The sequence below is a fragment of the Sarcophilus harrisii genome, chromosome 1 (assembly GCF_902635505.1).
Source record: "Sarcophilus harrisii chromosome 1, mSarHar1.11, whole genome shotgun sequence".
NCBI lineage: Eukaryota > Metazoa > Chordata > Mammalia > Dasyuromorphia > Dasyuridae > Sarcophilus > Sarcophilus harrisii.
This window is the reverse complement of record NC_045426.1, coordinates 405896774-405923426: the sequence shown is the minus strand read 5'-3', so window position 1 is coordinate 405923426 and position 26653 is coordinate 405896774. Positions and strand designations below refer to the sequence as shown.

The following is a 26653-nucleotide window of genomic DNA, read 5'->3' as shown; positions in this document are numbered from 1 at the left end:
TTGAGTTGTCTCCTGAAAAATCTTGGAAAGCAGAATGTTGAGTGTATTAAGTTCTATAAATATATCCTTTCTTCCCCACTCCCCTTTTCTCTCTATCTCTGTTTCTCTGTGTCTCTCTCTGCCTCTCTTTCAATATTTGTGTTTTCTCTGGTGTTCCTGAGGTTTTAGGAAAATAGTGTCCATTATATTGTGTTCATTAACTAAGTTCATTAAAATAAATGCCCATGGAATTATACTTGGTGCTATAATTATATGTAACTACATACATTTTATGTCATATGTAAGCAATTCCTTTTAACATTTTTTAATAGGATGATGGCAGGTAAAAAATATTTTAATGTACTTGAATATTTTAACTTTTAAAAATGAAAACAACTCTTAGAAGGTAAGAGTGAAATCAAGCCCCTGTGACCTAAAATAGTCATATTACATATGTTTTCTGGGCCCAAGAGCTCTTGTTATTTAATGATGTTTGAAAGCTTTTCCTTAGCAAACTAGAGGTAAAATTCTGTTTGCTTTTGGGGAAGGGAAAAAATTTAGAAGCTCTCAAGACTCTTTGTCAATTCTAAGAAGTTTGATAATTGCAAATTCTGCCAATTCCTGGTGTGAAGGGACTGGCTGAATTATATGATAATAATCCTTAGAAAACAAAACTATTTAGTGTAATACTCATTTACAGCATAGTCTACTCCCTCTTGATTCTCCAGTTTCCAATCTAACTACTCCATTTCACATATCTCCTTTGTTTCATCATCACACATAATCTAATTGTGGGTGTACCCCAAGGTCCTATTCTTAGGCTCTTTTATTCTTCCTATAATGAGTTTGTCATTTTTATACAGAGAACTCCCATATTACTATATGCAGTCCTTGTCTCTCAAGTTCTGCTCCCATAGATTTGTTCAGTCATTTCAGTTATGTTCAACTCTACATGGCCCCATTTTGAGATTTTCTTGGCAAAAATACTGAAATGGTTTGGTATGATCTTTCCCAGCTCATTTTACAGATGAGGAAACTAAGGCAAATAGTGACTATTTCAAACTCCATGTCCCAGAGACATTTCAAATTCAACATGTTCAAAATCAAGTTTCATTTCTACATTCTTGATATTTATACAGCCATCTCTCAAGTTCAGGCACCTTTCTGTTGTGGTAGCCTCTCAATGGGTATCCCTGCCTAAAGTACCTCATCTTAAACAAACATATTTTTCTCAGAGATGCCAAAAAATATTTTTTTAAGTGCAAGTCTGACCATATCGGTAACCTAATCAGTAAAATCCAATTGCTTTCTACCCCCTTTAAGAAGTATGTTTGCTTTAATTTTAAAACCTTTTACAACTTGCCCTTTACCTATTTTCTCAGTTTTATTATTCATCAGTCCTCTTTTTGTGCTCTGTGATCCAGTCTTGCTCTTTTTCACACGTGTTGTATACCCGAATGCATTTGCACTGATTGATCCCCATGGAATTCCACTTTTTAGAATTCTTAGTTTCCCTCAAATTTGCTCAAAGGACAACTGCATAAAGCCTTTCTTGATTCCCACCCACCCCATTCCACCCCCAACTTCTAATGCTCTCTGACAAAATTTACATTGTATTTATTTGCTTTATATGTTTTCTATATACTTCTTATATCCATGTTGCTCCCCTAAAAGAATATAAGACCTCTGAGGTCAGGGACTATATCATTTCTTTCTTGGCAGCTTCTAACAGAATTAGAATTCATTAAATTCTTTTTGATTTTCTTAGTTTTTAAAATTCGTCATTAGTTATAATCCCTACACAAATGATTCAGGCCTCATAATTAAGAACAGTTTGGTGAAGTAGATTTTATTTTAATATTTATTTTCTCATTAAGTCATTTTCTGTTTGAGCCATTCTAATTTTCAGTATGTTTGTTTCTTGTAGAACATTTTAAGCTTTTAAGGTTTATTTTTGTTCTAATGCACTCATTCTCCTTGCTGATCTTCCTTCTAATTCCATTTCTTATTTCTTATTAATTTTTGCGTCGGGTTCATTCTATTTAGTTGCAGAATCTAAGACAGGTTTATTGAACTCTATTCCAGCAGAGATCTGCAGAGACCCATAACACAAAAAAAAGGCAAAGAATCCCTTCTTTGGAACAAAGGAATTCGTCCCACAGTTTATAGGACCAGAGATTATTAGAGTTAGATAGAACCTCATAATTCCATTTAACCTCATCATTTAAAAGAGAAGGAAACTGAAGTTCAGATGAAAAAAATGGCTTGTTCGAAGTGACACATTAAGGTTCCTTGGCCAAATGGATAACTTTTTTTTTTTAATGGACAGTGCTGAGACAAGTACTCCCGTTCCACTGCTTTTCCCATTATATAGTGTTTTTGTTTTGTTTCTTTTTGTCTTATTGTTTGTTTTATTTGTTTTGTTTTGTTTAATTATTTTTATACCCTTGTACTGCATTTTAACCTGGAAGCTACTTCCAAGTACTAGAAGAAAGACTATTAGTAGATTTCATGACAAAGGAGCTATGTTTACTATCTTTTATCAGTGTGATTGATTGCTTGAAAGAAGGGAGGATAATAAAGTGCTATTCTTTGAAGAGGTTGTTTATTTTTATTGCATGTGTAGAATGAATGGACTGAAGACTCCAATTAGGTCATGAGTAGTACAAATAATGAATTCCCCTCAAGTGTTTGCATATGTTCAAACTTGTACTATTCGAAGTTATAATTATGTTTAAATATGCTCATTGATTGTAGCTCAGTAAAAATATGCAGTGTGAATTTGAATATCTTTACTACTTCAGGAGATTAATTATTAATGCTAAGTAAGATCTAGAATAACAACAATAATAAAAATAACTTTGTAAGACTCATTTGACCCTCAAAACAACCCAGTGACTAGTGCTACTAGTTAGTGTAGACAGGTCTCAAATTACAGATCCAATAATCTTTCACTTTTACCTTCCTGAACCCTCACAGTTGCTAATATATTTACTTCCTTAAATACCTTGTATATATATTTATTTCTTATATACTTATATATGTACACGTTGCCTCTCTTGATAGTTTGTTGAGAGCGGACCATTTAATTTTTGTATCCAATATTTAGTACATAGCGGGTACTAAATAAATTGATTAAGTTTCATTTTACAGTTGAGTAAATTGAAGGTCAGAGAGGTTAAGTGAGTAACCAGTCTTATTTTCAGGAAAAGCTAGTGTCTCAGGTTAAGATTTGAGTCTATGACTCACTTCTAGTATTCTGTTATGACACAGTATCTCAAGTATTTAGAAGAATATTTGCTTTTTAGAAAAAAAAAGATAGCAATAGCATGTTCAAGTGAAATGCATTCTTTTGATATTTATAAATTAACAAAATTGGTATTTATTATTCCCATTTTAGAACAAATTATTAAAAAATTATGAAAGGAGACTAATATGACTAAGTTTAAATATTCATGATGCTACAGAAGTGTAGAAATATCTGAGCAACTCTTTATAATTTATTCACACATCAGCATATGATTTTTTTGGGCTCTCCATTAAGTTGACTGAAATAGGCGTATTACTTTTTCCAGTCTTCCCATATACTTTCCAGTGATGAATATAGTTCAAGCCAAGAATACTCAAGAAATGTGTGCCAGAAAACTTCAGGAAAAAAAACCTTTGGTGGAACACACTCCCTTCTCCTTTCTCCATTCCCAGTCTTCTGCAACTCTTGTTTCTTTACATTGCTTTAAATCAGTAATTAACTCATGTTTGAAGTATTAAATAAATAATAGTATGGGCAGATGTTGCCACACAATCATAGGAAGTCAAATCTAGACAATTTTTCTAATGTCTAATATCTAATATCTAAGACATTATATAGTCTATAGACATAATGTCTAATGTCAGCTTAGTACCTTAACGAGTAAGTCAAGCATAGAACTATACAATAATAAATTTCTTGACTTGAACTATTTGGATAATAATTAACTTAATCTTTATGTATACAATGTTGTGTTTTCCCCAATCCACTTTTTTCTATCCATACCTGTGACTCCATTGATGAAGGAAATTCTCACTATAGATACTCCTTTCACTCATCTAGACTGATATCTGTCTGCATTTTATAATTGTAAATTTGTCAAGACTCATCTGGATGAGTGAAATAGATAGAGCATTAAGCCTGGAGCCATTGAAGCTTGAGTTCAAATTGGGCCTCAGATATTTAACTGTATGGCTCTGAGCAAGCCACTTAACTTCCATTTACTTCCATTTCTGCAACTATAAAATGGGGGTAATAATAGTATATATCTCTCAGGATTATTGTGAGGATCAAAAAAAATAATATTTGTTAAGTGTTTGGCACAGTATCTGACATATATAAGGACTACTTAAATGCTTATTCCCTCCTTCCTACATATAAAATGATTTGTTCTCAATCACATAGTTAATATGTGTCAAAACCAGGTTCCACACCCACATATTTTAAAATCATTTTTTTCAATTACAAGTAAAAGCAATTTTTAGCATTTATTTTTTCAGTTTTAAATTTCTGAATTCCCTTTTTTTCTCCCCCACACCCTTCCTTCAAAAGGGAAACAATTTGATTTACATCTTACATGAACAATCATGCATAATATTTCTATATTAGCCATGTTGCAAAAGAAAATAGGCCCAGGAAGCTCAAGAAAAAGAAACAGTTTACTTCAATCTGGATTCAGACTCCATTAGTTCTTACCTTGGAGGTGGATAGCGTTTTCATCATAAATCCTTTGGAATTCTCTTGAATCATTGTTTTGGGGAGAATAGCTAAGTAATTTGCCATTGATAATCATACAGTATTACTGTTAATGTGAACAGAGTTCTTTTGGTTCTGCTCACTTCACTTTGCATCAGTTCATATGTTTTCCCAGGTTTTTCTGATCGCTTCCTGGTTGTCATTTCTTATAACAAAATAGTCTTCTATCATAATCAGAAACCATAACTTGATTAGCCATTCCCAGACTGATGAGCCATCCCATCAATTTCTGATTGTTTGCCACCACATGGGTCATGTGGGTGGTGTGCACAGTTTTATAGTTCTTTGGGCATAATTCCAAATTGTTCCCCCAAATGGTTGGCTCTCAATTTTCCACATCTCTAACAACATTTCTTATTTCCTTTTCTGTCATATTAACCAACCTAATAGGTATAAGGCTATACCTCAGAGTTATTTTAGTTTACATTTTTCTAGTCAATAGTGATTCAGATAATTTTTGCATATAACAGTGGATGTACAAATGGCTTTAATTTCTTCTTCTGGAAATTGCCTATTCATATCTTTTGACCATTATCAATTTGAGAATGATTTATATATTGTTTTGTCTTTATATTTGAGAAATGAGGACTTTATCAGAGAAACATACTATAAAATTTTTCCCCCAGTTTCTGGCTTTTCTTCTAATCTTGGCTGCTGGGGTTTTGTGTGTGTGTGTGTGTAAAATTTTTTGGACTTGCTAATTAAAATTGTCCATTCAAAGTCCCATACTGCTTTCTAGACTTGTGTGGTTATAAATTTTTCCCTTACCCATAAATCTAACAGGTAAGTTATTCTGTGCTCAACTAATTTGCTTATATTATCCTTTATATCTGAATTATGTACTCATTTTAACTTTAGTTTAATTTATGGTATGAGTTGTTGGTCTGTATTTAGTTTCTGCAAATTACTTTTTAGCTTTCCTCCCAAATTTTATCAAATAGTGAATTATTGTTTCAAAAGTTTGAATCTTTGCATATATCAAACACTAAGATTATTTTGGTAATTTACTACAATATATTGTGCATATAATCTATCCATTGATCCACCCCTCTATTTCTTAGCCAGTAAGTAATTGTTCTGGTGATTACTACTTTGTAATACAATTTGAGTTCTGATACTGCTAGGCTACCTGTCTTCACTTTTTTTATTGATTCCCTTGATATTCTTGATTTTCATTCTTCTAGGTAATTCAGTGTAATGGTTTTTAGTCATCTCCCAGAGTTCTTTCTCTGGGCATAGCTGGTTCAGTTCATTACTGCTCCATTGGAAGTGATTTGGTTGATCTCCTTGCTGAGGATGGCCAGGTCCATCAGAATGGTCATCATATAGTATTGTTGTTGAAGTATATAATGATCTCTTGGCCCTGCTCGTTTCACTCAGCATCAGTTTGTGTAAGTCTCTCCAGGTCTTTCTGAAATCATCCTGCTGGTCGTTTCTTACGAAACAATAACATTCTATAACAATAACAATTCCAGAACAATAATATTCCATAATATTCATATACCACAATTTATTCAGCCTTTCTCCAATTGATGGACATCCACTCAGTTTCCAGTTTCTGGCCACTACAAAGAGAGCTGCCACAAACATTCATGCACATACAAGTCCCTTTCCCTTCTTTATGATCTCTTTGGGATATAAGCCCATTAGTAACACTGCTGGATCAAAGGGTATGCACAGTTTGATAACTTTTTGAACATAGTTCCAAACTCCCTCGATGTGGGAGTTTGCTTTCCAGAATGGTTGGCTTGGTTTACAACTCCACCAACATTGCATTTAGTGCCCCTGTTTTCCTAATTCCTCCAACAGTCAACATCCATTATTTTCCTTTCGTCATTTTAGCCACTCTGACAGGTATGAAGTATAGTGATTTAGAGCATGTTTTTATATGATTAATAGGTAATTTTGATTTGTCTGAAAACTGCCTGTTCATGTCTTTTGATCATTTATCAATTTGGCGATGACTTGTATTTTTAGAAATTTGACTCAGTTCTCTATATATTTAAGAAATGAGGCCTTTATTAGAGATAGATATTTGTTGCACACATTTTTACCCAATTTTCTGCTTTCTTTATAATTTCGGTTTATTAGTTTTATTTGTCAAAGGCTTTTAAATTTTATATAATCAAAATTATGTGTTACATTTTTTAATTCTGTCTCTTCTTTGGTCCTACATTCATAAATCTAGCAGTTAAACTATCCCAGAATAGTTTTCTTATTTTGATTATGGCATTACTCTTTATGTGCATAAATCATGTACCCATTTTGACTTTTCTTTTGTTGTGCAGCTTGATATGTTAGTGTATATCTAGTTTCTGCCATACATAGCAATTTTTGTCAAATAAGGAATTTTTGTTCCAAAAGCTTAGATCTTTGAATTAATCATATACTATATTACTTTGGTCATTTACTCAGTTGTAATTTGTTTGTAATCTGTTCCACTGGTCCACCATTGTTTCTTAGGCAGTACCTGGAACTTTTGATACTTACAACTTTATAATACAGTTTGAGATCTGATATAGGTAGACTACCTTCTCTTGTGAATTTTTTTTTCACCGATTTCCTTGATATCCTTAGGCTTTTGTTTTTCCAGATGAATTTTTTATTATTTTTTCTAGCTCTATAAAATTATTTTTTGAAACCTTTATTAGTATGGAGCTGAATAAATTAATTTAAGTAGAATTATTATTTTTATTATATTGACTCAGCCCATCCATGAACAATTTATATTTTTCCAATAGTTTAGGTCTGCTGTTTATGTGAAAAATTTATATAAAAACTATAAAAAAATTTATAGTTGTGCTGATATAGTTCTTGGATTTGTCTTGATAGGTAGACACCTAAATATTTTAGTAATATATGATATATTGTCTCATTGTTGTCAGTTTTATTAATCTCTCCTTTTTTAGGATTTCCAATTTGGTGTTTAACTAGTGTAATGTTCTCACCAAAATGTAATGTTTTCTTGTTGGGTTTTCTTGGGGTCTCTGGGAGCAGCCTTCCTTTCAGTTCAGTAATCACCACAAGCACAGCCAGGTGTTAAAGTCCAAATCCTTTATTATCTCTTTCCAAGTCTTGTCTCCTTTCCTGGGGCCCAGTTAGCTTGAGAACTTGAGCTCCTGCTGCCAATTCTTTGCATTCTCTGCCTCTGCCAGCTTCTTGAGATCCTGTTGAATGTATCTTGGTTTCTGTGGGTAAGGCAGGAGGCCCACCACCACAATCTCTGTCTTCCAGTTATGATTCTGGCTGAGTTTGTCTGAGCTTATATGCACTCTCTTATCAAAGGTGTGAATCTTGTAGAACTATATAATAAGTACTAAGTACATGTGCTGAACTAGAGAACTGTTAAGCACCATGCTAAACAACAATTTTCTCTATCAATTCCACTGACTTAGCACCTTGTCTCAAGTTCTGGTCCATAACAGACTGGGAATTTTAAATTTGTTCTTTTTTCTATTTTTTTTAAATTGCATACCCAATTCATTTTGATCTCCTTTTCCTCTATTTTATTGATATAAACAATTAGAGATAGAAATTTCCTCCTAAGTACTGCTTTGACTGTATCCCCTAAATTCTGGTATATTGTCTTGTGATTTTCTTTTATGAAATTGTTTATATGGATTATTTTTGACCTCTTGTAGTTTTGGTTGAGTTCATCCTATTCACACATATAGTTATGACAGCTAACTTTGTATTTTCTCCATGTTATTTTTTGCTTCTTTATCCTTTTCTCTTACACTTTTCCCCTCCTCAGAAGTGTTTTTTTCATCACTCCCTTCCCCAATAGCCTCTCCTTTTTAATTAGTACCCCTCCCTCTTCTCTTATGTCTCTTCTTTTTTATTTCTTTATAATATTAGATTTTTATATCCATCTGATTGTATGTTATTACTTCTTTGAGCCAATACATCTTTCCCTGTATTATAATAGCTTTTTCATGCCTCTTTTATATAGGTTAATTTAACCCATTCAATTCCCCCCTCCACTTTCTTTCAGTATAATTTTTTTCTCACCCTTTCATTTATTTATTTGGGAGGGTCTCCTATTAAAGTTGCATATATCCATACACTCTGTCTATATACAGTCCTTCTACTTGTTCTTCTATAAGAAATTTGTTAAAGGTTACAAATATTACCTTGTAATATTGAAATATAAGGAATTTAATAGCATTTTCATTCTTTCTGTTATTTTTGCTTGCATTTTTGTTTTCCTTCTCAGGTTTTTTTTTTTTTTCTTTCTAGATTCAATTTTTCTTGTGCAGTTACCTTGGTAACTGTATAAATATGTATACATATGTTGGATTTAACATATATTTTAACATATTTAACATGTATTAGACTGCCTGCCATGTAGGGGAGAAGGGTGAGGGGGAAGAAGGGAAATTTTGGAACAGAAGGTTTTTCAAGGATCAATGTTGAAAAATTACCCATGCATATGTTTTGTAAATAAAAAGCTATAATAAAATAAATTTAAAAAATAAATATAAACAGTTTAATCTTATTTCGTTTATGTTTTCTCTTTCTTGTTTCTTTTTTACCATTTAATATTTCCCTTGAGTCTTGCAATTGGAGGTCAGTTTTTTTATTCAGCTCTGGTCTTTCTTAAAAATATTTTATTTGAAAATTTTCAGTAATATTTTATTTTCCTTATTACCAAATACATGTAAAGAATTTTCAGTATTCCTTTTTTTTTTTGATAAGACTTTGTTTTCCAGATTTTTTTCTTTTCTCCCTTAGCTCCCTCCTCCAGAAAATAGCAAGTAATCTGATATAGGTAAAATATGTGCAATTCTTTAAACATATTTTCATATTTGTCATGTGGTGTAAGAAAAATCCGACCAAAAAGGGAAAAGCAAAGAGAAAGAAAAACCAAACAAATGATAGGTGAAAATACTATGTTTCAATCCATATTTAGTTTCCATAGTTCTTTATCTAGATGCTGCTAACATTTTTCCTGCCAATTCTGTTGGAATTTCCTTGAATGACTGCATTGTTGAAAAGGAGCCAAGTCTATCAGTTGGTCATCACATAATCTTGCTATTACTGTGTACAGTGTTTTCCCAGTTCTGCTTGCTTCACTCAGCATTATTAGATTATGTAAATTATTCCAAACTTTTCTGAAATAATAATGTTCAACATTTCTTACAGAATAATAATATTACATTTCTTCATAAACCATAACTTATTCAGCATTCTCCAACTGATAAGCATTTACTCAGTTTCTTGCTACTACAAAAGAGGACTGCTACAAACATTTTTTGCACATGTGGGTCTTTTGCCTTCTTTTATGACATAGATCCAGTAATGAGATAGCACAATTTGATAACCCTTTGGGCATAGTCCCAAATTGCTCTCCAGAATGGTTGGATCACTTTACAACTCCACCAACAATGCATTAATGTCCCAGTTTTCCCATATCCCTTCCATCATTGATCATTATCTTTTCCTGTCATTTTAGACATTCTGAGAGATAAGAAGTAGGACCTCAGACTTGTGTGAATTTTTCTTTCTGTAGTTAATTATGATTTAGATTAGCTCTGGTCTTTTAATTAGAAATGCTTGAAAGTCTTCTATTTCATTAAATGTTAATCTCTACCCTCCTCCTCTTCCCCCCTCCCCCATTATATTTAGTTTTGCTGGATAGATCATTCTTGATTGTATTCCTAACTCCTTTGCCTTTTGGTATATTGTATTCCAAACCCTTTGGATCTTTAATATGGAAGCTGCCAAATCCTGTTTAATCCTGACTGTAATTTCACAGTATTTGAATTGTTTCTTTTTGGAGGCATGCAATACTTTTTCCTTGATCTGTGAGCTCTGAAATTTGGCTATGAAGTTTGTGAGAGTTTTAATTTTGGGTTCTCTTTCAGGGAGTAATTGTTGGATTCTTTAAATTTCTATTTTCCCTTTGGGTCTAATATATCAGGGCTGTTCTCTTTGATAATTTTTTAGAAAAATGTTGGCCAGTTGTTTTTTTTTTTTTTTTTTTTCGCTTTTCTTACTTTCTTTTTTTTGGACCTAGATTTCAGGTAGCCCCCAAATTCTTATATCTTCTAGGTCTATGGTTTTTTTTTGTTTGTTTGTTTTTTGTTTTGGTTTTCAGCATTCATTTCTGTAAGATTTTGTGTTTTAATTTTTTTCTTTCTCCCTTACCTCCTCCATCCCTAAGACAGCAAGCAATCTGATATATTTAATTTTTTAAAAAAGCTTTTTACTTCAAAAACACATGCATAGTTTTCAACATTCACCCTTGCAAAATCTTGTGTTCCAAATTTTTTTCTCCCGCCCTTCCCCTTACTACTCTCTCCTAGACCTCAAGTAATCCAATATATATTAACATGTGCAATTCTTCTATACATATTTCTACAACCATCATGCTGCACAAGAAAAATCTGATATAATTTTACATGCACAATCCTTTTAAACATATTTCCTTATTTGTCATGTTGTGCAAGAAAAATCAGACCAAAAAGGGAGAAAAAAAATGAGAAAGAAAAAAACAAACAAAACAAAAGGTTTTATATATATATATATATAATATGCTTCAATCCACATTCAGTCCTGGATCCATTTTCTAGGTTTGTTTTTCTATTGAGAAATTTCACATTTTCTTCATTTTTTAAAAACTTTTTGGATTTTATTTTATCTTGAATCTCTCAAAGAGTCATTAGTTTCCATTTGTTCAAAGAGTCATTAGTTTCCATTTGTTCAATTATAACTTTTAAGGAATTATTTTCTTCAATGAACTTTTGTACTTTCTTTTCCATGTGGTCAATTCTATTTTTTAGGGTTTCTTTTCCCTTTGGCAAATTTTTTTATATATCTTTCCCATGCTATTTGACTTTTTTTTTCATGATTCTCTTGCATTCCTCTCATTTCAGGACCCAGGTTTTCTTTTGATTCTTTTAATTTAAAAAAAAAAAAAATCCTTTTAAAGCTCTTCCAGGAATTCTTTTGGGGCCTGAAACCAAATTGCATATTTATTTGAGGCTTTACATGCAGTCATTTTGGTATTATTGTCCTCTTCTAAGTTTGTCTTGAATTTTCCCTATCACCATAGTAACTTTTTATAGTTAAGCCCTGCTTTTTTTCCCTTATTTTTTTTCTGCCTTCTTTTGTGACTTTTTTTTTTTTAATGTCAGAGTTGCACTGCCCCATTATCTTTGTGCTGGGGCTCTGAATCTTACTGCTGACTTCCACTTGGTTTCAGGGCTTAGCAGCTTACTTTCTCTGGAGGCTAGGTTTCCTTTTTGGGGAAGGACCCTTCCTTGGTGTAGGATTTAGCAGCTGGTTTGCTCCAGAGGTAGGGCTTTGCTGCGGGTTGCTATGGAATCAGGGTCTCTCTGCTAGTGGGTCCCAAGGGGTTTTGCTATTGCCCAGCTCTGGAGCAGGTGTTCACTGCTGGTCAGCAGTGGGATCAAGTCCTTGCTGTTGTCTTGTGCTAGGGATGGAGTCACTGGGGTGGGATTTTGTCCCCACTGGGAGATTGTCCCAAGCCTATAGGCCTGTGGTAGGCCCCTGCTGTGGGGCTGGTTATAGCTGCTGCTCTTTGGACCTTATTCTCCTCTCACCCCAGAGAGATGAGCTTTCCTGCTGGGCTGGTAAGCTGCTTCCCAGCTTCTAGACCAATTTTTGGGTAGTTTTCTAGTTTTGTAGGGGAATTTAGAAGGATTTCAGAAAGTTCCTTCCTCATTCCTCTAAACACTGGATGTCTAAAATTGTCTTTTAAAGAGGGAGAAAAAGTCTATTGTCTCCTACTTGAATAATTAAGGAATGTGTGTGTGTATGTATAGAAATCTCTTTTGTGTTAGAATGTACACAGCAATTTGTGAGGTGGAATAATTTCTAGGTGAGTTTTCATGTGGTTCTAGATTGCTAGGAACTTGCTCTTTAGCAAGTGAGTGATGACATAGTGGGTTGAGAAAGTCTCAGAAGCAGAAACATTTGGATCTGTTTTCTACTTCTCACAGGTTACACCGAGTTACTAACTTATTCTTAGTGTATCCCAGGCAACTTTTTGATATTATGAATTGATAAGCAGGTGTCCATTTGTTTTGTAGAAGGAATTTCCTCATTGGAACTTTATCAATGAAATCACAATTATGGTCCCAAAACACTAAACTAAAAACCCAAACCACTCTGGATTTGGTGAATCTTGGTTTAATTTCTGATTTTTTACTTACCACCAATGTGGCTTTAGGCAAGTCACCTGATCTTTGTCCTCAATTTCGTCATCTGTAAAATAAGGGGAATAGACTAGATGATCTCTTTGGTTCTTTCCAACCCTAAATTTTTTCATCTCCACGATTGTCTAAGAACCACATATTTTAGAAATATAATGCTTTAAAAAATTAGATTAATAACTGAAAAAAAAAGGATTCCAAGTTACTCTTCAGTCTCATTAAAAGGGTGTCTCCTTAGTCTCTAAGTTAGGCTCATTTATGTCACAGTAACTTTGAGATTGCCTTTATAAACAAAGTGCAAAACTTTGACTGAGACCTAGATGATTCAGACCAAAAATTGACTTTCCTCCCTCAAAAATCCAGATAATAAAGTCAAATTCTTCTTTTTTTCCTACCAGTTCTGGATAATTCTTTTTAGTCTTCCATATAATTTTGAATGTATAGATACAACCTGAGCCATTACCCAAAAAAACAAAAATAGGAAGCCACTATGGGCAAAGACAGAATCTGGACTGAATTTAGTTCAGAAGGAATAGTGGAAAACAGCACTGGATAAGTAGAATTGAATTATGGCAGTCCAGACAGAATTTAAACTTGATTTTGTAGTCAGTAAAAAAAAGTCAAGAGAGTGAAATGATGAATGTTAAGAATTAATATGGCAGAAATATTCAGGATGAGTGAGAGGCAGTGAATGAGAAAAAGCAGAATCCCTATAATTTGTAGAAGTGCCCCTTTTACTCAAAAATAAGTCATTGTTTTCAGCTTTCAGTTATACACATCTTTTAACTTAAATTAGGGATAAGGGAAAGATAGACCTGTGTTTTCATTAATTTAGGAAATTCCTTTATGAAAAAACATCCTTTCTTGGGGGAAAAAAATTCACTTGCAATTTATAGTTTTAGAAAATTGCTTGAATCATTGAGAAGTTAATAAGCTTTCTATTTAGTATGTGCCAAGTATGGGACTTAAATAAAAGCCACTTCTCTGTCCAGTATGCTATCCTGTGTCTATGCCATAGCATTGCATAAAAATATTAATATAATTGGTAGATTAATAGAATTAGTTATAATTTGAAAAGACTCATATCTAAGTTCTTAAAAGCTTTTGAAATATATGAAAGTAAAATTTTGTCTTTAAGAATTTGAGCTATCTGGTTAGATTTGTATATTTTCTGTCTAGATTTTTTATTACATTAAATCCATTTTTGATATAGGAAAACAATTGTTTGGTAAGTTGAATTTCCATATTAGCACCTAGTGCTCTCAGTTTGATTTGCACATGATATTATAAGAGGCTAATAATATGAGAAGATGACCTACATGGCACAGGATGATTTCAGTCATAGCAACACAATATTTATCCTAACCGCAGAGAATCAAGCTGCTAATTAAAGCCTGGAATCCGTTTCCAAAGATTAATCCAAATGCAATAAAAGAGTAACTTCTCCCACTCCTTAACTAGATAAAGTTGAGTTGTATAAAACACCATTATAGGCTCTTTTCTTTCATTTGGATATGATTTCTACATTCTTAATGTTTTTATTTTCACATTTTAAAACTCACATTTTAAAAACTTTTTTGTGAGGGAGGTGGTGTTGGGAAGTATTATCGTTTAGTCACTAATCACTATGACTTTCAACAAAGCTATTTTTGGTTGAGTACATAGGGTAAATAGCCACATTTATATAATCAAAAATAATAGAGACATACAGTAATATACTTTTTATAAGAAATATTTGTCAAGGATGACAAATCATATACCCTGAAAAGTAAGAGCAACTAGAGTTAAAATCCTATTATGAGTATGTATGTATGTATGTATGTATGTATAATCATATATCATGCATTTTTCATATATTCATAGTAAATTGCAATTTCCATGAAAGTAGAGCCTTTTTCTTTTATTCTTTGAGTCTCAAACATCTAGCACAGTTTCTGGCACATAATAGTTAATTAACACAAAGAGAAAATAAAACAGCCCCTTTCCTTTAGGTACTTTTATTCTACCCCTGAAAACAATACATACAATTGCAGATTTTATGTAATTCATATATACATACACACATGTATGCATATACATGTACACATATGTACACAAAATGTAATTTGCAGGAGGTGATTTTAGCAACAGATCTCATGCAGGAATTGGTACTTTAATTGACCCTTGAAAGGTGTGCTTAATAAATGTCTGATAACTTGGAAAGGTATATTAAACAAAGGAAAGAAAGGATTAGTGAATATGGAGGTAGTTTTGGAGTGAGGCAGGCAGGTAGATGGTCCAGGAGGTCATATTAGATTTTCTCAGGCTTTTCAGTAAAGCAAAAAGTTAGTGTCTCCTAAGAAAGAGGACACAGTGGGTAGAGCTGGGGGCTTGAGGAGAGAGAAAAAGATTTGGATTTTTTGTTATTGGGAATCAGTAGTAGATGAATAAAAAGATTTCTGTGCCTTAGTCAGGACCTAGATGAATTACATGACAAATGTATAGTGGATCTGCTCTTCCCTATTTTATCACTTTATCCAGCAGTGATCAGGAGCAGAGCTCTAAGTAGAAAAAAGAAAAGGTGAATAAATGAGATTGACCCACTGTTAATGATTAGTGTGTGAATAGTAGGACAAGTAAGCAAGGTATTCAAAGGCACAAGATATGAAGTCTTTTGAAATGGTTAACCCTTGAATCAAGATTATGAAGGGACAGGAGTCTTAGTTTAATGTATCTTTTGTTGTATTTTCATTTATTTGGTTAAATATTTCCCAATTACATTTTAATCTGGTTCCTGCAGCACCTTTCAGCAGTATGTTTGACACCTCTGACTTACAGGATATGGCAAGACTGAATAAAGAAAGCTCAGCATTCAGAAAGTTCTAAATTCAGAAAGAAACTGTCTACGGTGAAAAAGTGGTGAGTGGCCTAGAAAGTCTGATTAGAGAGAGAAATTTCATTTTGTATTTGCTTAATCCCATTCCTCTCCCTATAAAGTCCAGTGTCAAGAAAATGCAGCACAAAACAAACATGAAACTTGACACTTGTCCAGAGGCAGAATTCAAATAGGACCTACTTGGGTTATGATGAGCCATTTCCTAAAAACTGTTTGCCTTGCTTTTTAGCGAGAGGCTTCCCCAGTCTCTTGCGTCTCTTTAAGTTTTTAACTAAGCCCAGATGATTATTTTACTATATGTGTTCTTGGAAAATGGAGTACCACTCTTCCCTTGCAAAAAGTCATGGTATATATAATATATACACACATAATTATATATATATATATATATATATATATATATATATATACACACATATACATGAATATGTATAAATGTATGTATATATATTATGTATCTATATGTATGAATAGATATATAATATTACAGTCTTAGAAAAAAAACTGGTCTTATATTCGTCATAGTAATATAAAATAGAAGCTAACCTTCCAATAGAATCTGATTTATAACTCATGCTAATTTTGCCAGCTCAAGTTTATATGGCTAAGAAGTCATTTTTCTCCTCTGTATTTAAGCAAAGTATATCAGTTGCACAGAGGATATAGCCCAAAGAGAACATGACTGGAGTAAAAATTGTTATGGGATCATTTGGGCTCCCCTCCACTTTCTTGTAGGACTGCCCCTGAGCATGCCAAGTATATGAAAAGGAGAATGTCAGAGAGAGAGGATTCTCTTCTCCCCTCCTAGGGAATGTATGTTTTCTGTCACAGAAGATAATCAGTTAAGAAATATAAAAAGGAGAATTATAAGAAGTTAACACTATTGTATTTAGGCTTTAGAAAGTTAACTTTATTTTTTTAAAGCATATGCATGGGTAATTTTTCAGCACTGACTCCTGCAAAATCTGTTCCAAAATTTCCCCTCCTTCCCCCTCCCCCTAGATGACAGATAGTCCAATACATGTTAAATATATTGAAATATATGTTAAATCCAATATGTGTATACGTAGTTATACAGTTATCTTGCTGCATTAAAAAAATCAGATCAAGAAAAAAAACTGAGAAAGAAAACAATACAAACAAACTACTACAGAAAGAGGAAAATGCTATGTTGTACTCCACTCAGTTCCCAAAAGCTTCTCTCTGGGTGTAGATGGCTCTCTTCATCACTGAACAATTCAGTTGGAACTGGTTTGATTCTTCTCATTGTTGAAGAAAATCATACTCATCGGAAATGATAATCATATAATCTTGTTGTTGCCGTGTATAGTGATTTCCTGTTTCTGCTCATTTCACTTAATATCAGTTCATGTAGGTCTCTCCAGGCCTCTCTGAAATCACCCTGCCGGTTGTTTCTTATAGAACAGTAATATTCCATCACATTCATATACCACAATTTATTCAGCCATTCTCCAATTGATGGGCATCCACTCAGTTTCCAGTTTCTTGCCACTACAAAGAGGGCTGCCACAAACATTTTTGCACATGTGGATCCCTTTCTCTCCTTTAAGATCTTTTTGGGATATAAGCCCAATAGTAACATTGCTGGGTCAAAGGATGTGCACAGTTCTATAACTTTTTGAGCATAGTTCCAGAATGGTTGGATGTATTCAACAATTCCACTAACAATGTATCAGTGTCCCTGTTTTCTCACATCCCCTCCAACATTCACCATTATCTTTTCCTGTCATATTAACCAATCTGAGAGGTAAATAGTGTTATCTCAAAGTTGTCTTAATTTGCATTTCTCTGATCAGTAGTGATTTGGAGCACCTTGTCATATGACTACATATGACAGAAAATTGTCTGTTCATATCCTTTGAGCATTTATCAGTTGGAGAGTGGCTTGAATTCTTATAAATTTGAGGGTATTTTCTGTATATTTTAGAAATGAGGCCTTTATTAGAACCTTTCACTGTAAAACTGTTTTCCCAGTTTATTGCTTCCCTTCTAATCTTGTCTGCATTAGTTTCATTTGTACAAAACCTTTTAAATTTAATATAATAAAAACCTGTTTTTGTTCATCAGTTTTGTGATCAATAATGATCTCTAGTTCTTCTTTGGTTGTCATTAATTCCTTCCTCTTCCACAGATCTGACAGGCAAACTATTCTATGTACTTCTAATTTGCTTATAATCTCATTCTATATGTCTAGATCATGAATCCATTTCAATCTTATCTTGGTGTATGATGATAAGTATGGATCAATGCCTAGTTTCTGCCATACTAGTTTCCAATTTTCTCAGCAGTTTTTTTCAAATACTTGAATTCCTATCCCCAAAACTGTGGTTTTTGGGTTTGTCAAACACTAGATTGCTATAGTTATTGACTATTTTGTCCTGTGAACCTCATAACCTATTCCACTGATCAACGAATCTATTTCTTAGCCAGTACCAAATGATTTTGATGACCACTGCTTTATAATATAGTTTTAGATTTGGTACAGCTGGGCCACCTTCATTTTCTTTTCTTTTTTGTTTTCCATTAATTCCCTTGAAATTCTTGACCTTTTGTTCTTCCAGATAAATTTTGTTGTTATTTTTTCTAGGTCATTAAAATAGTTTCTTAAGAGTTTGATTGGTATAGCACTAAATAAATAGATTAGTTTAAGGAGTATTGTCATCTTTATTATATTTTCTCGACCTATCCATGAGCACTTGATATTTTTCCAGTTGTTTAGGTCTGACTTTATTTGTGTGGAAAGTGTTTTGTAGTTTTGCTCATATAGTTCCTGATGAAAGTTATCTTTAAATTGCATGTTTCACCTGTATCAGATTGCTTGTTGTTGCAAGGAGGAAGGAGGGAGAGGGAGAAAAATTTAGAACACAAACTTTTGTAAAATGATTGTATGTGTATAATATGTCAGATTGCTTGTTATCTTGGGGAGGAGAGGAGGTAAGAGAAGTAAGGAAGGGAGAAAAAAATTTGGAACTCAAAATCTGACAAAAAGAAATGTTGAAAACTATCTTTACATGTATTTGGAGAAAAAAACACTTAAAGATTTAAAAAGAAAGTTAATCTTCAGAGTTCAATTAAGGTTGCACACTTAGTTTCCAGTTCATAAGAGGGAAGTTTATGTCCAATTCTCAGAATCCTTCAGGATATGAATTAAAACTAGCTAAGAACTTAGTTCAAGGTTGGGGAAACCCACAAGCAAAATAGTTCTGTGATTATCCTGTTCATCACATAAAGCTAGAAGTTGAATTTAGTTTGTTTTATAATCTAAACCCAAAAAGGAATATGAAAATGGAAGTGTAGGTATGTAGCTGATGTTTATATCTGGAGCCAAATTCTTCCTAGCAAGCAGATTGGGGGCAGTTGGGAGCTTCTAGGGAGTGCCATGCGTGGATGGGGCAGCTTCAAACCTCATCTCTTTTGAGGGGTCTCAGTTAGAGCTTGGTCTTTGTTAAACACTCTAATTTGGATTAGAATGTTTGAGTTGGAATTTTCCCTTGAATGCTCTAACTACTCCAGAAAGTCATTAGTATTGATTCCTTGGTATAACTCAATGTTTCAAATAATCTAATTGTACTGAAATTAAACCTTTAGGAGTCACTTAACAACATTTGTTTCGTTCATTTGGTAGCTAAAATTCCTGGTTTCACAAAATCTTTTATGTTATTAAATTGTAACTAGTATAAGAAAATGCTATCCCTTTATTTCTGAGTTATAAGTACAACTTTGAATTTTTCAAGTTAGTAAAAATAGAATTATGGAATTTTAGAATTGAAAGGAATCTTTGAGGTCAAAATGTTTGGGCCTCAGTTTCCCTATCTATAAAATGAACAGATTTAACTAATTTCCAGGTCTTTATGCTATGGTCTTAAGGTTGTTGTTGTTTTTGCCCTCAATCTCACCACCCTTACTCCTGTTAGTTTGTGGTGTTTTCCATTTTTGTATCCCCCAGCACAGAGCCTTGCACATAGTAGGCACTTAATGAAATATTAACTGAATTGAATATAATCCAGTCTTCTTCCCCATGCTGAAATTGTAAAGCCCCTGGCAAATGATTGATTATCCATCCTTAGCTGAAAACTTTTCCTATTAAAGGAAATTCATGGCTCTGTTCTCCAGGCTGTTGTATTGTATGAACAACACTCATTATTAGAAAATTCTTCTTTATATTGAGTCTCTTATAACTTCCCCTAATTGTCCTGAATTCTTCCTTCTATACTGAACTACATAAGTCTAATCTCTCTTTGCTCCTGAGATATTTGAAAATGACTTTTATGTTTCTTGTTTGTCTGCTAAATGCTGAGTTCTTCCAGTTCTTCATTCATTAAACATTCAACTGACATCATCAAACTGTTGCTGATAAATAATTAGCCACAGTTGTGAAATCATAATCATGAAATAAAACTTTCATTATGTGGTAGAATGGATTTGGAGTCTACAGACCCAAGGTTGAATTCTGCCTCTTTCATTTATGACTCAAATGTCGCGGGATTCTTGTCATCTCTGTAGGTCTCAGTTTTTCCTTATTTTTATTTAGATGATTTCTAAATGATTTCTCTTCCATCTTTCAACTCCAGGGTCTCTCATTAGAACAAACTAATAGTTTAAACACATACATACATCTCATGTTTAATCTAGGCTTGGTTTTTCAAACTAGTTTTGGGCATTGAGGAGCACTATGTGTAACCATACCCAGGTAAGGATTGTGACAGCATCTGAAAGATCTTACTACTCTTTATGAAAAAAAAGATACCATGTTAGCCAAAATGTACCTGCCTTTAGATATTGGTTTTGTGCAAACCGATTGTTGCTTTGAATCTGTGTGATATTTGTAGCTTACATTTATATAGCACTTTAGAGTTAACAAAGCTCTTTGTTGCAACAACTTTGTGAGACAGTGAAATCTAAGAAGTAAGAGATATAGTGTGGTATGTAATAGAGCACTGTACATAGTCAGCAAGACCTGAGTTTAAATGGGACCTCTAACCTATACCAGAGTTGTGTAATCATGGGAAATCATTGAACCTCGTTAGATCTCAGTTTCCCCATTTATAGAAGGGGAATAATAATGTCTGATGTAACTATCTCACTGGATTGCTGTATCAAATGAGATCATGTATGTGAAGCACTTCACATGCTTTAAAGTGCTATGTAGATGTTAATTATTGTGTGAGATGAGTACTCTACATGAGGTTTGAACTTAATACTCTAAGATTAAAAGCTTGATATTATACCATACTACATCATCTGAGCTAACTGGAAAAATCTGTATAAAGGGAATGGAATAATATTTTTTATTAAAATATGAAGAATTCTAGGTTTTTGACTAGAGAGAAGCAGGTTGGGAAGAAATTGAAGATCATCAGAGGTAAAACAGGAGTAATATTGTCATGAAGGTGTTCTCTGGATAGTTTTCATGGGGCACTTAAATTACTCTGAAATCTTAGAGATTTCTCTGCCAGAAGTGGAATATTTGTTAATTTCTTCCTTGATTTCATGTTTCTGAGTTGGAGGAGCCAGTAAGAGGAACTTCTAATCTAGATCTGATTCTTACCAACAAAAGAGCACCTGCTCTGGGAACCTTGCATCTGGCATATGACGGTTAGCTCTGTATGCAGTATTCTAGGAAGGACATTGATAAGCTGGGAAAAGGGCAGAGGTGGGCACCTAAGATATGAAAACTGATAAGAACATTCTCTGTGAAAATTGATGGATTGAAGGAAATGGGGATTTTTAGCTGAAGAAAAGAATGGGTGTGAAGTATGATGACTGTTTTAAATATTTGAAGGACTTTGATGTGGAATAGAGATGATTAAACTTGCTCTTCTTTGTCTTAAATGGCAGAATTAGGAACAATAGAAACAATTAGACTCTAGGGAGAGTCTAATCTAAGTTTGGTGGAAGGAAAAACTTCCTATGTGGGTTACCTTAGAAAGCAATGGCCCTCCCTTACTGGAGGTCTTCCAGTAAAGGTTATCTGACAGGTGTGTTAGATAATAAGAATAACATTTGGGTACAGACTGGACTAAATAGATGATTGCTTAATTCCCTTCCAATTCTCATATTCCATGATTGATTATTTGAATTCTGTTTTGTATAAATTGTACTTTTTAAAAAATTTTAATAGCCTTTTATTTACAGGTTATATGTATGGGTAACTTTACAGCATTGACAATTGCCAACCCTCTTGTTCCAATTTTTCACCTCTTACCCTCCCACCCCCTCCCCCAGATGGCAGGATGACCAGTAGATGTTAAATATATTAAAATATAAATTAGATACACAATAAGTATATATGACCAAACCGTTATTTTGCTGTACAAAAAAAAATCAGACTCTGAAATATATTGTACAATTAGCCTGTGAAGGAAATCCAAAATGCAGATGGGCAAAAATAAAGGGATTGGGAATTCAATGTAATGGTTTTTAGTCATCTCCTAGAGTTCTTTCGCTGGGCATAGCTAGTTCAGTTCATTACTGCTCCATTGGAAATGATTTGGTTGATCTCATTGCTGAGAATGGCCAGGTCCATCAGAATTGTTCATCATATAGTATTGTTGTTGAAGTATATAATGATCTCCTGGCCCTGCTTGTTTTACTCAGCATCAATTCATGTAAGTCTCTCCAGGCCTTTTTGAAATCATCCTGCTGGTCATTTCTTACAGAACAATAATATTCCATAATATTCATATACCACAATTTATTCAGTCATTCTCCAATTGATGGGCATATAAATTTTACTTTCAATTGAATTTCAGAATTCTGAATTTCTTTTTTATTGATTCTTCATTTAGGAAAATGAGATCAAAAGAATGGGGAGAAAATAATCTCTTTTCCTTGTGGCATAAAATATGTATAATTATATATTCATGTAATATATATATGGTTATATGTTACATGATTAATATACAACATAATAATATTAGTATGTAATGATATTACTATAATAATATTAAAATATCTATATATTTATATAATGGCCAAGTACCAAGTTTTTTTTTTTAAAGACATTTAACACAAAATCTAAATGCTGGAAAGAGACTTAAGAAAGCATCTAGTCCAACTCATACAAGAGATTATCTGACTATTCTCTGAAGGCCACTACTAGAAGGAAAACCCATACTCTTCCAAGCCAATCCATTTTACTTTTGACTAGATTTAATTCTTATAAAAACATTTTTAAAACAAACTCTGTATTGTTCCTAGTTTTGCTATCTGGGGCTAAAATGAAGAAGCTATTTAATTCATTTCTCTATGAAAGCTCTTTAAGTACTTTCTTGTCACTTTTATTTTCACATCTCAGAAATTACTACCAACAACATTTCCCTTGAATTGAATTCCTGGGGGCAGGAAGTGATTTAAAATTTCAAGGAAAGGTAGAGCATTTCTGTCAGTACCACGGCATCAAAATACACGTGGTTCATGCATTGTACTGCAGCATAGGAATCTCTTCATTAGCCAATAGAAGCAGGTACACGTTCTTTTGAGAAATCCATTAACATTAATATTAACAGAAGTAGTCCGTGCTTTAAAGACATAAATAGACATTTTCAAAACAAAATATTTTTATCTATTTGGCACATCAAGAAAGGATTTGATAAATTTGGATGTTAAGTTTAGGATGTAGGACCCAGAAGAAATCATCTTACTCTAGAACTTCTTTCAGTACCTAAGACCATCTCACCTTGCAGTGGCCTTCTGACATATGGGAATTCCCACCCTTGATTTCTTTAGAAATCTCCATTTGGGGATAGGCCCAGACCAGTCATGCTTCATTCCCTTCTAGACTATTTCCGGTTTCAAAGATTTTGCCACCAGTTATAGCCCTTCCCCAGCAGCACCTAATAGGTGCTAATAGTACCTACTTTTTCCATGCTAAGGCAGCTTTAAAAAAAGTATGTTTCTGTCTCATCCTTTCTCACCTATCATTTGTCTGTTTCTTCTCTTTGGTAAATAAAAGTTTAAATTATTTTGCTCTGCTCTTCAAATTTTAACAAAGAATGGGAGTGGGGTGAGGGGCAATTATGGGCCTTAAAAATAACTCATATTCTCAATTTGGCCCTTTGCCAGCATCAGAGAAAGCTTTATTTGTCCCAATTAACAAATCAAGACTTCCAAGTACATAGTCTATCTGAGTTGGAGAGCTGAGGGGCTGATGTTGCAGTGATGATTAATTAACAAATCAAGACTCCCAGGGACATAGTCTACCTGAATTAGAGAGCTGAGGGGCTGATGCTGCAGTGGTGAATTTTTCTTGGAAAAATGGCTGACACCATCTTTTAAAGAAATACCAGCGTACAGTGTTGATACTTCTTAGAGTAAAGGGGAGAGGGGGAAATCAATTCCAGGTACATTTTTTGCCAAGTGAGTCGTTGTGACATCGAGCAAACATTACTGGGTACTATCACAGTTACAACACCTTTGGCTTCCAAACTCCCTGCTTCAACTTGAGGGATATGGGATTTGATAATATATGCTGAAGCTTCTGGTCACCTGGATAGGGCTTAGGGCCCTGCCACATAGAGGGGGGAAAAAAAGAAGAAGAAAGGAAAAAAAAAGAAAGGAACAGGCTTCTGTGAAGTCATCCAAATAAAGGTTAATAACTGGGTGGTGATGCTCCTCACAAGACTGGGGAGAAATGCCTGGCAGCTGAGCTGCTCTTGCTCCCCAGCTGCCTGTCATGGTACTTAGAGTAAGAGGTGACAGACCTGTTTATTTATAGAAGGAGCCAATAACAAAGGCAGCACTGGGAGCTTCATTCAGGACCAGCAGGAAGTGTGTAAACACTGACTGGAGGAGCCGGGAGCACTCTTCTCCAGAGGGGAAGAACTCTGGCCCGGTATTTTTCCTACTGACATATATAACTCCAGAGTTGAAAAGAGAGTCTATCATTTGGAATAATTACCCTGCTATAGAAGTGCTGTAGTTGTATCTCCTTTATTTTTTTAAAGGGCTGAAATGCCTGAAGGTGAAGACTTTGGACAAGGCGAAAGGTATGCTTGATGTGTGTGTGTGTGTATATATGTGTGTGTGTATATATATGTATATATGTATATTGTTTTTTTTCTTAGCTTTTTAAAGACATGTGTGATTGACGATTTTTAACTTAATAACCAGCAAAAATATTAAGTTTAAAGTTATAAATATAAGAACATTGAATGATCAGTTAGTTTATTTTTATATGGTTGAAAGGCAGAGATTTATAGTCCTCAATTTCTAAAACTATACATTAATATAATTAAAATAGTATATAAACATTTCTATGAATTATGTTGAAAAATGGGGGGGGGAATATTTTACTGTCTTAAAGTGTTGAGATTATTGTCCTCCATGTAAAAATTAAATTTTATGGTTTCTGAGGCTTAACTTTAAATTATTCTTATTTAAAAGCTAAGGTACTTTTCATTTTTTAGATAAGACTTCCTATTTATACTTGTGGATTTCTTGAAAATGCTAAAAATTATTTGATAATAAATCAAGCTACTTGTTTTTGTATTTTAAAAACTTCTTTTCGTGACAGTTTAAAGCTCTGAAAGAGATCATCCTGATAATTATAAATATTAATGAATAATATTGGGGATTTTATTGTGCTCCAGTTGTAGAAGTGGGGTAGAATAAAAAGCAACATGTCAATCAATTTGGTCATATCCACTAGTTTTTAAAAAATTATTTTTAAAATTTTATGCTTAAATACAAAAGAATCTTTTTTATATACAAAGTAGAAAAGAAAAAAAGATAATTGGATAGAAAACTGCAAATCTCTATGGGTTGTCTCCTTTTAAAAATTATAAATTCAGTGAATTACTTTCAAAGTTTGTGCCTTCTTTGGAACTTAATTTTTTTGTTTTTTTTGTAAATTTTCTTTTAAATATTTTATTTACCATCTTTACTTTCCTCTTTTTTGGCAACGTTTTCGCCCTACTCTCCTCCCAGGTTCAACAATTTCCATTCATACTAAAATTCTACATTTTCATTCTGTGATAATCTTTCAAATAAATAAGTTAACCAGGTAAATAAAATATCTTAATTACAGTTCTCACTTGAGCAAATTGATTTTAGCATAATAAAAATGAATAGAAACAGTCTTATTTTAAGCAGAATGGTCTCATTAACTTTAACTTTCAAATTAAGTAGGGGTTTATTACTCCAAGGAAGTTTTCAAATCATCTCTTTTATAAAAGATTTTCTTACTATGATCTAAAAAAGGAAATATAATTATTTGGATTCAGGTACTGCTTGTGTTGTTAAATGGAAATGTGACTTTTTGCAAGTTGCTTATCAGAGATTATTAGCTTATAAATAACTTTCATTTTCAACTATATAACTTTCAGTTTTTACATCCTTTTTCTCCCCTCAGTATCACACCACCACACCAATACATATTGAAAGAAAATCTTTGGTTAATAGTCAATTTATGTAAATGAGATAGATACCTTTTGAAATATCTGAGGTGGAATTCAATATTAAGAAGTTGTACTTTAGAATTGGATGGTTAGATAAAGGAATATAAACTGATAAATTATTCTCTTCTGTTTCTTTTTTCATAATATAATTTCAGAAATAGAATTTTATGAAATATTTTTCAAGAATTATAAAAAACTGGTTTGACTTTGAGATGACACATTTGAGCCCTCAATATATTTGATACTTAAGTACACTAGTATGGTGGCTAATTGTATAAGCTGTATATCAGCTGCAGTAATTATTAGCATTTGTACATACAATCAGAAGGATTTTAGATCCATGACAGTATGGGAAGGTTAGTATAACTAGAATTTTAATGAGTTAACAACATTGTCCTTTTTAAATGAAAGAGTAATT

General features: G+C 33.2%; 1 protein-coding gene across 4 annotated transcripts in view; it reads left to right on the top strand.

Moving 5' to 3' along the window:
* The window catches only part of RETREG1 (reticulophagy regulator 1), a 173436-nt gene that overhangs the window by 100116 nt on the left and 46667 nt on the right, over window positions 1-26653 (top strand). For 2 of the 4 annotated variants that reach the window (XM_031946140.1, XM_031946142.1), the window contains exon 4: window positions 24784-24825. The exons of the other annotated variants lie outside the window; for them this stretch is intronic. In XM_031946140.1, coding sequence (XP_031802000.1) covers window positions 24784-24825 — 42 coding nt within the window. The remainder of the gene's footprint in view (window positions 1-24783; window positions 24826-26653) is intronic. 4 annotated transcript variants of the gene reach the window in all.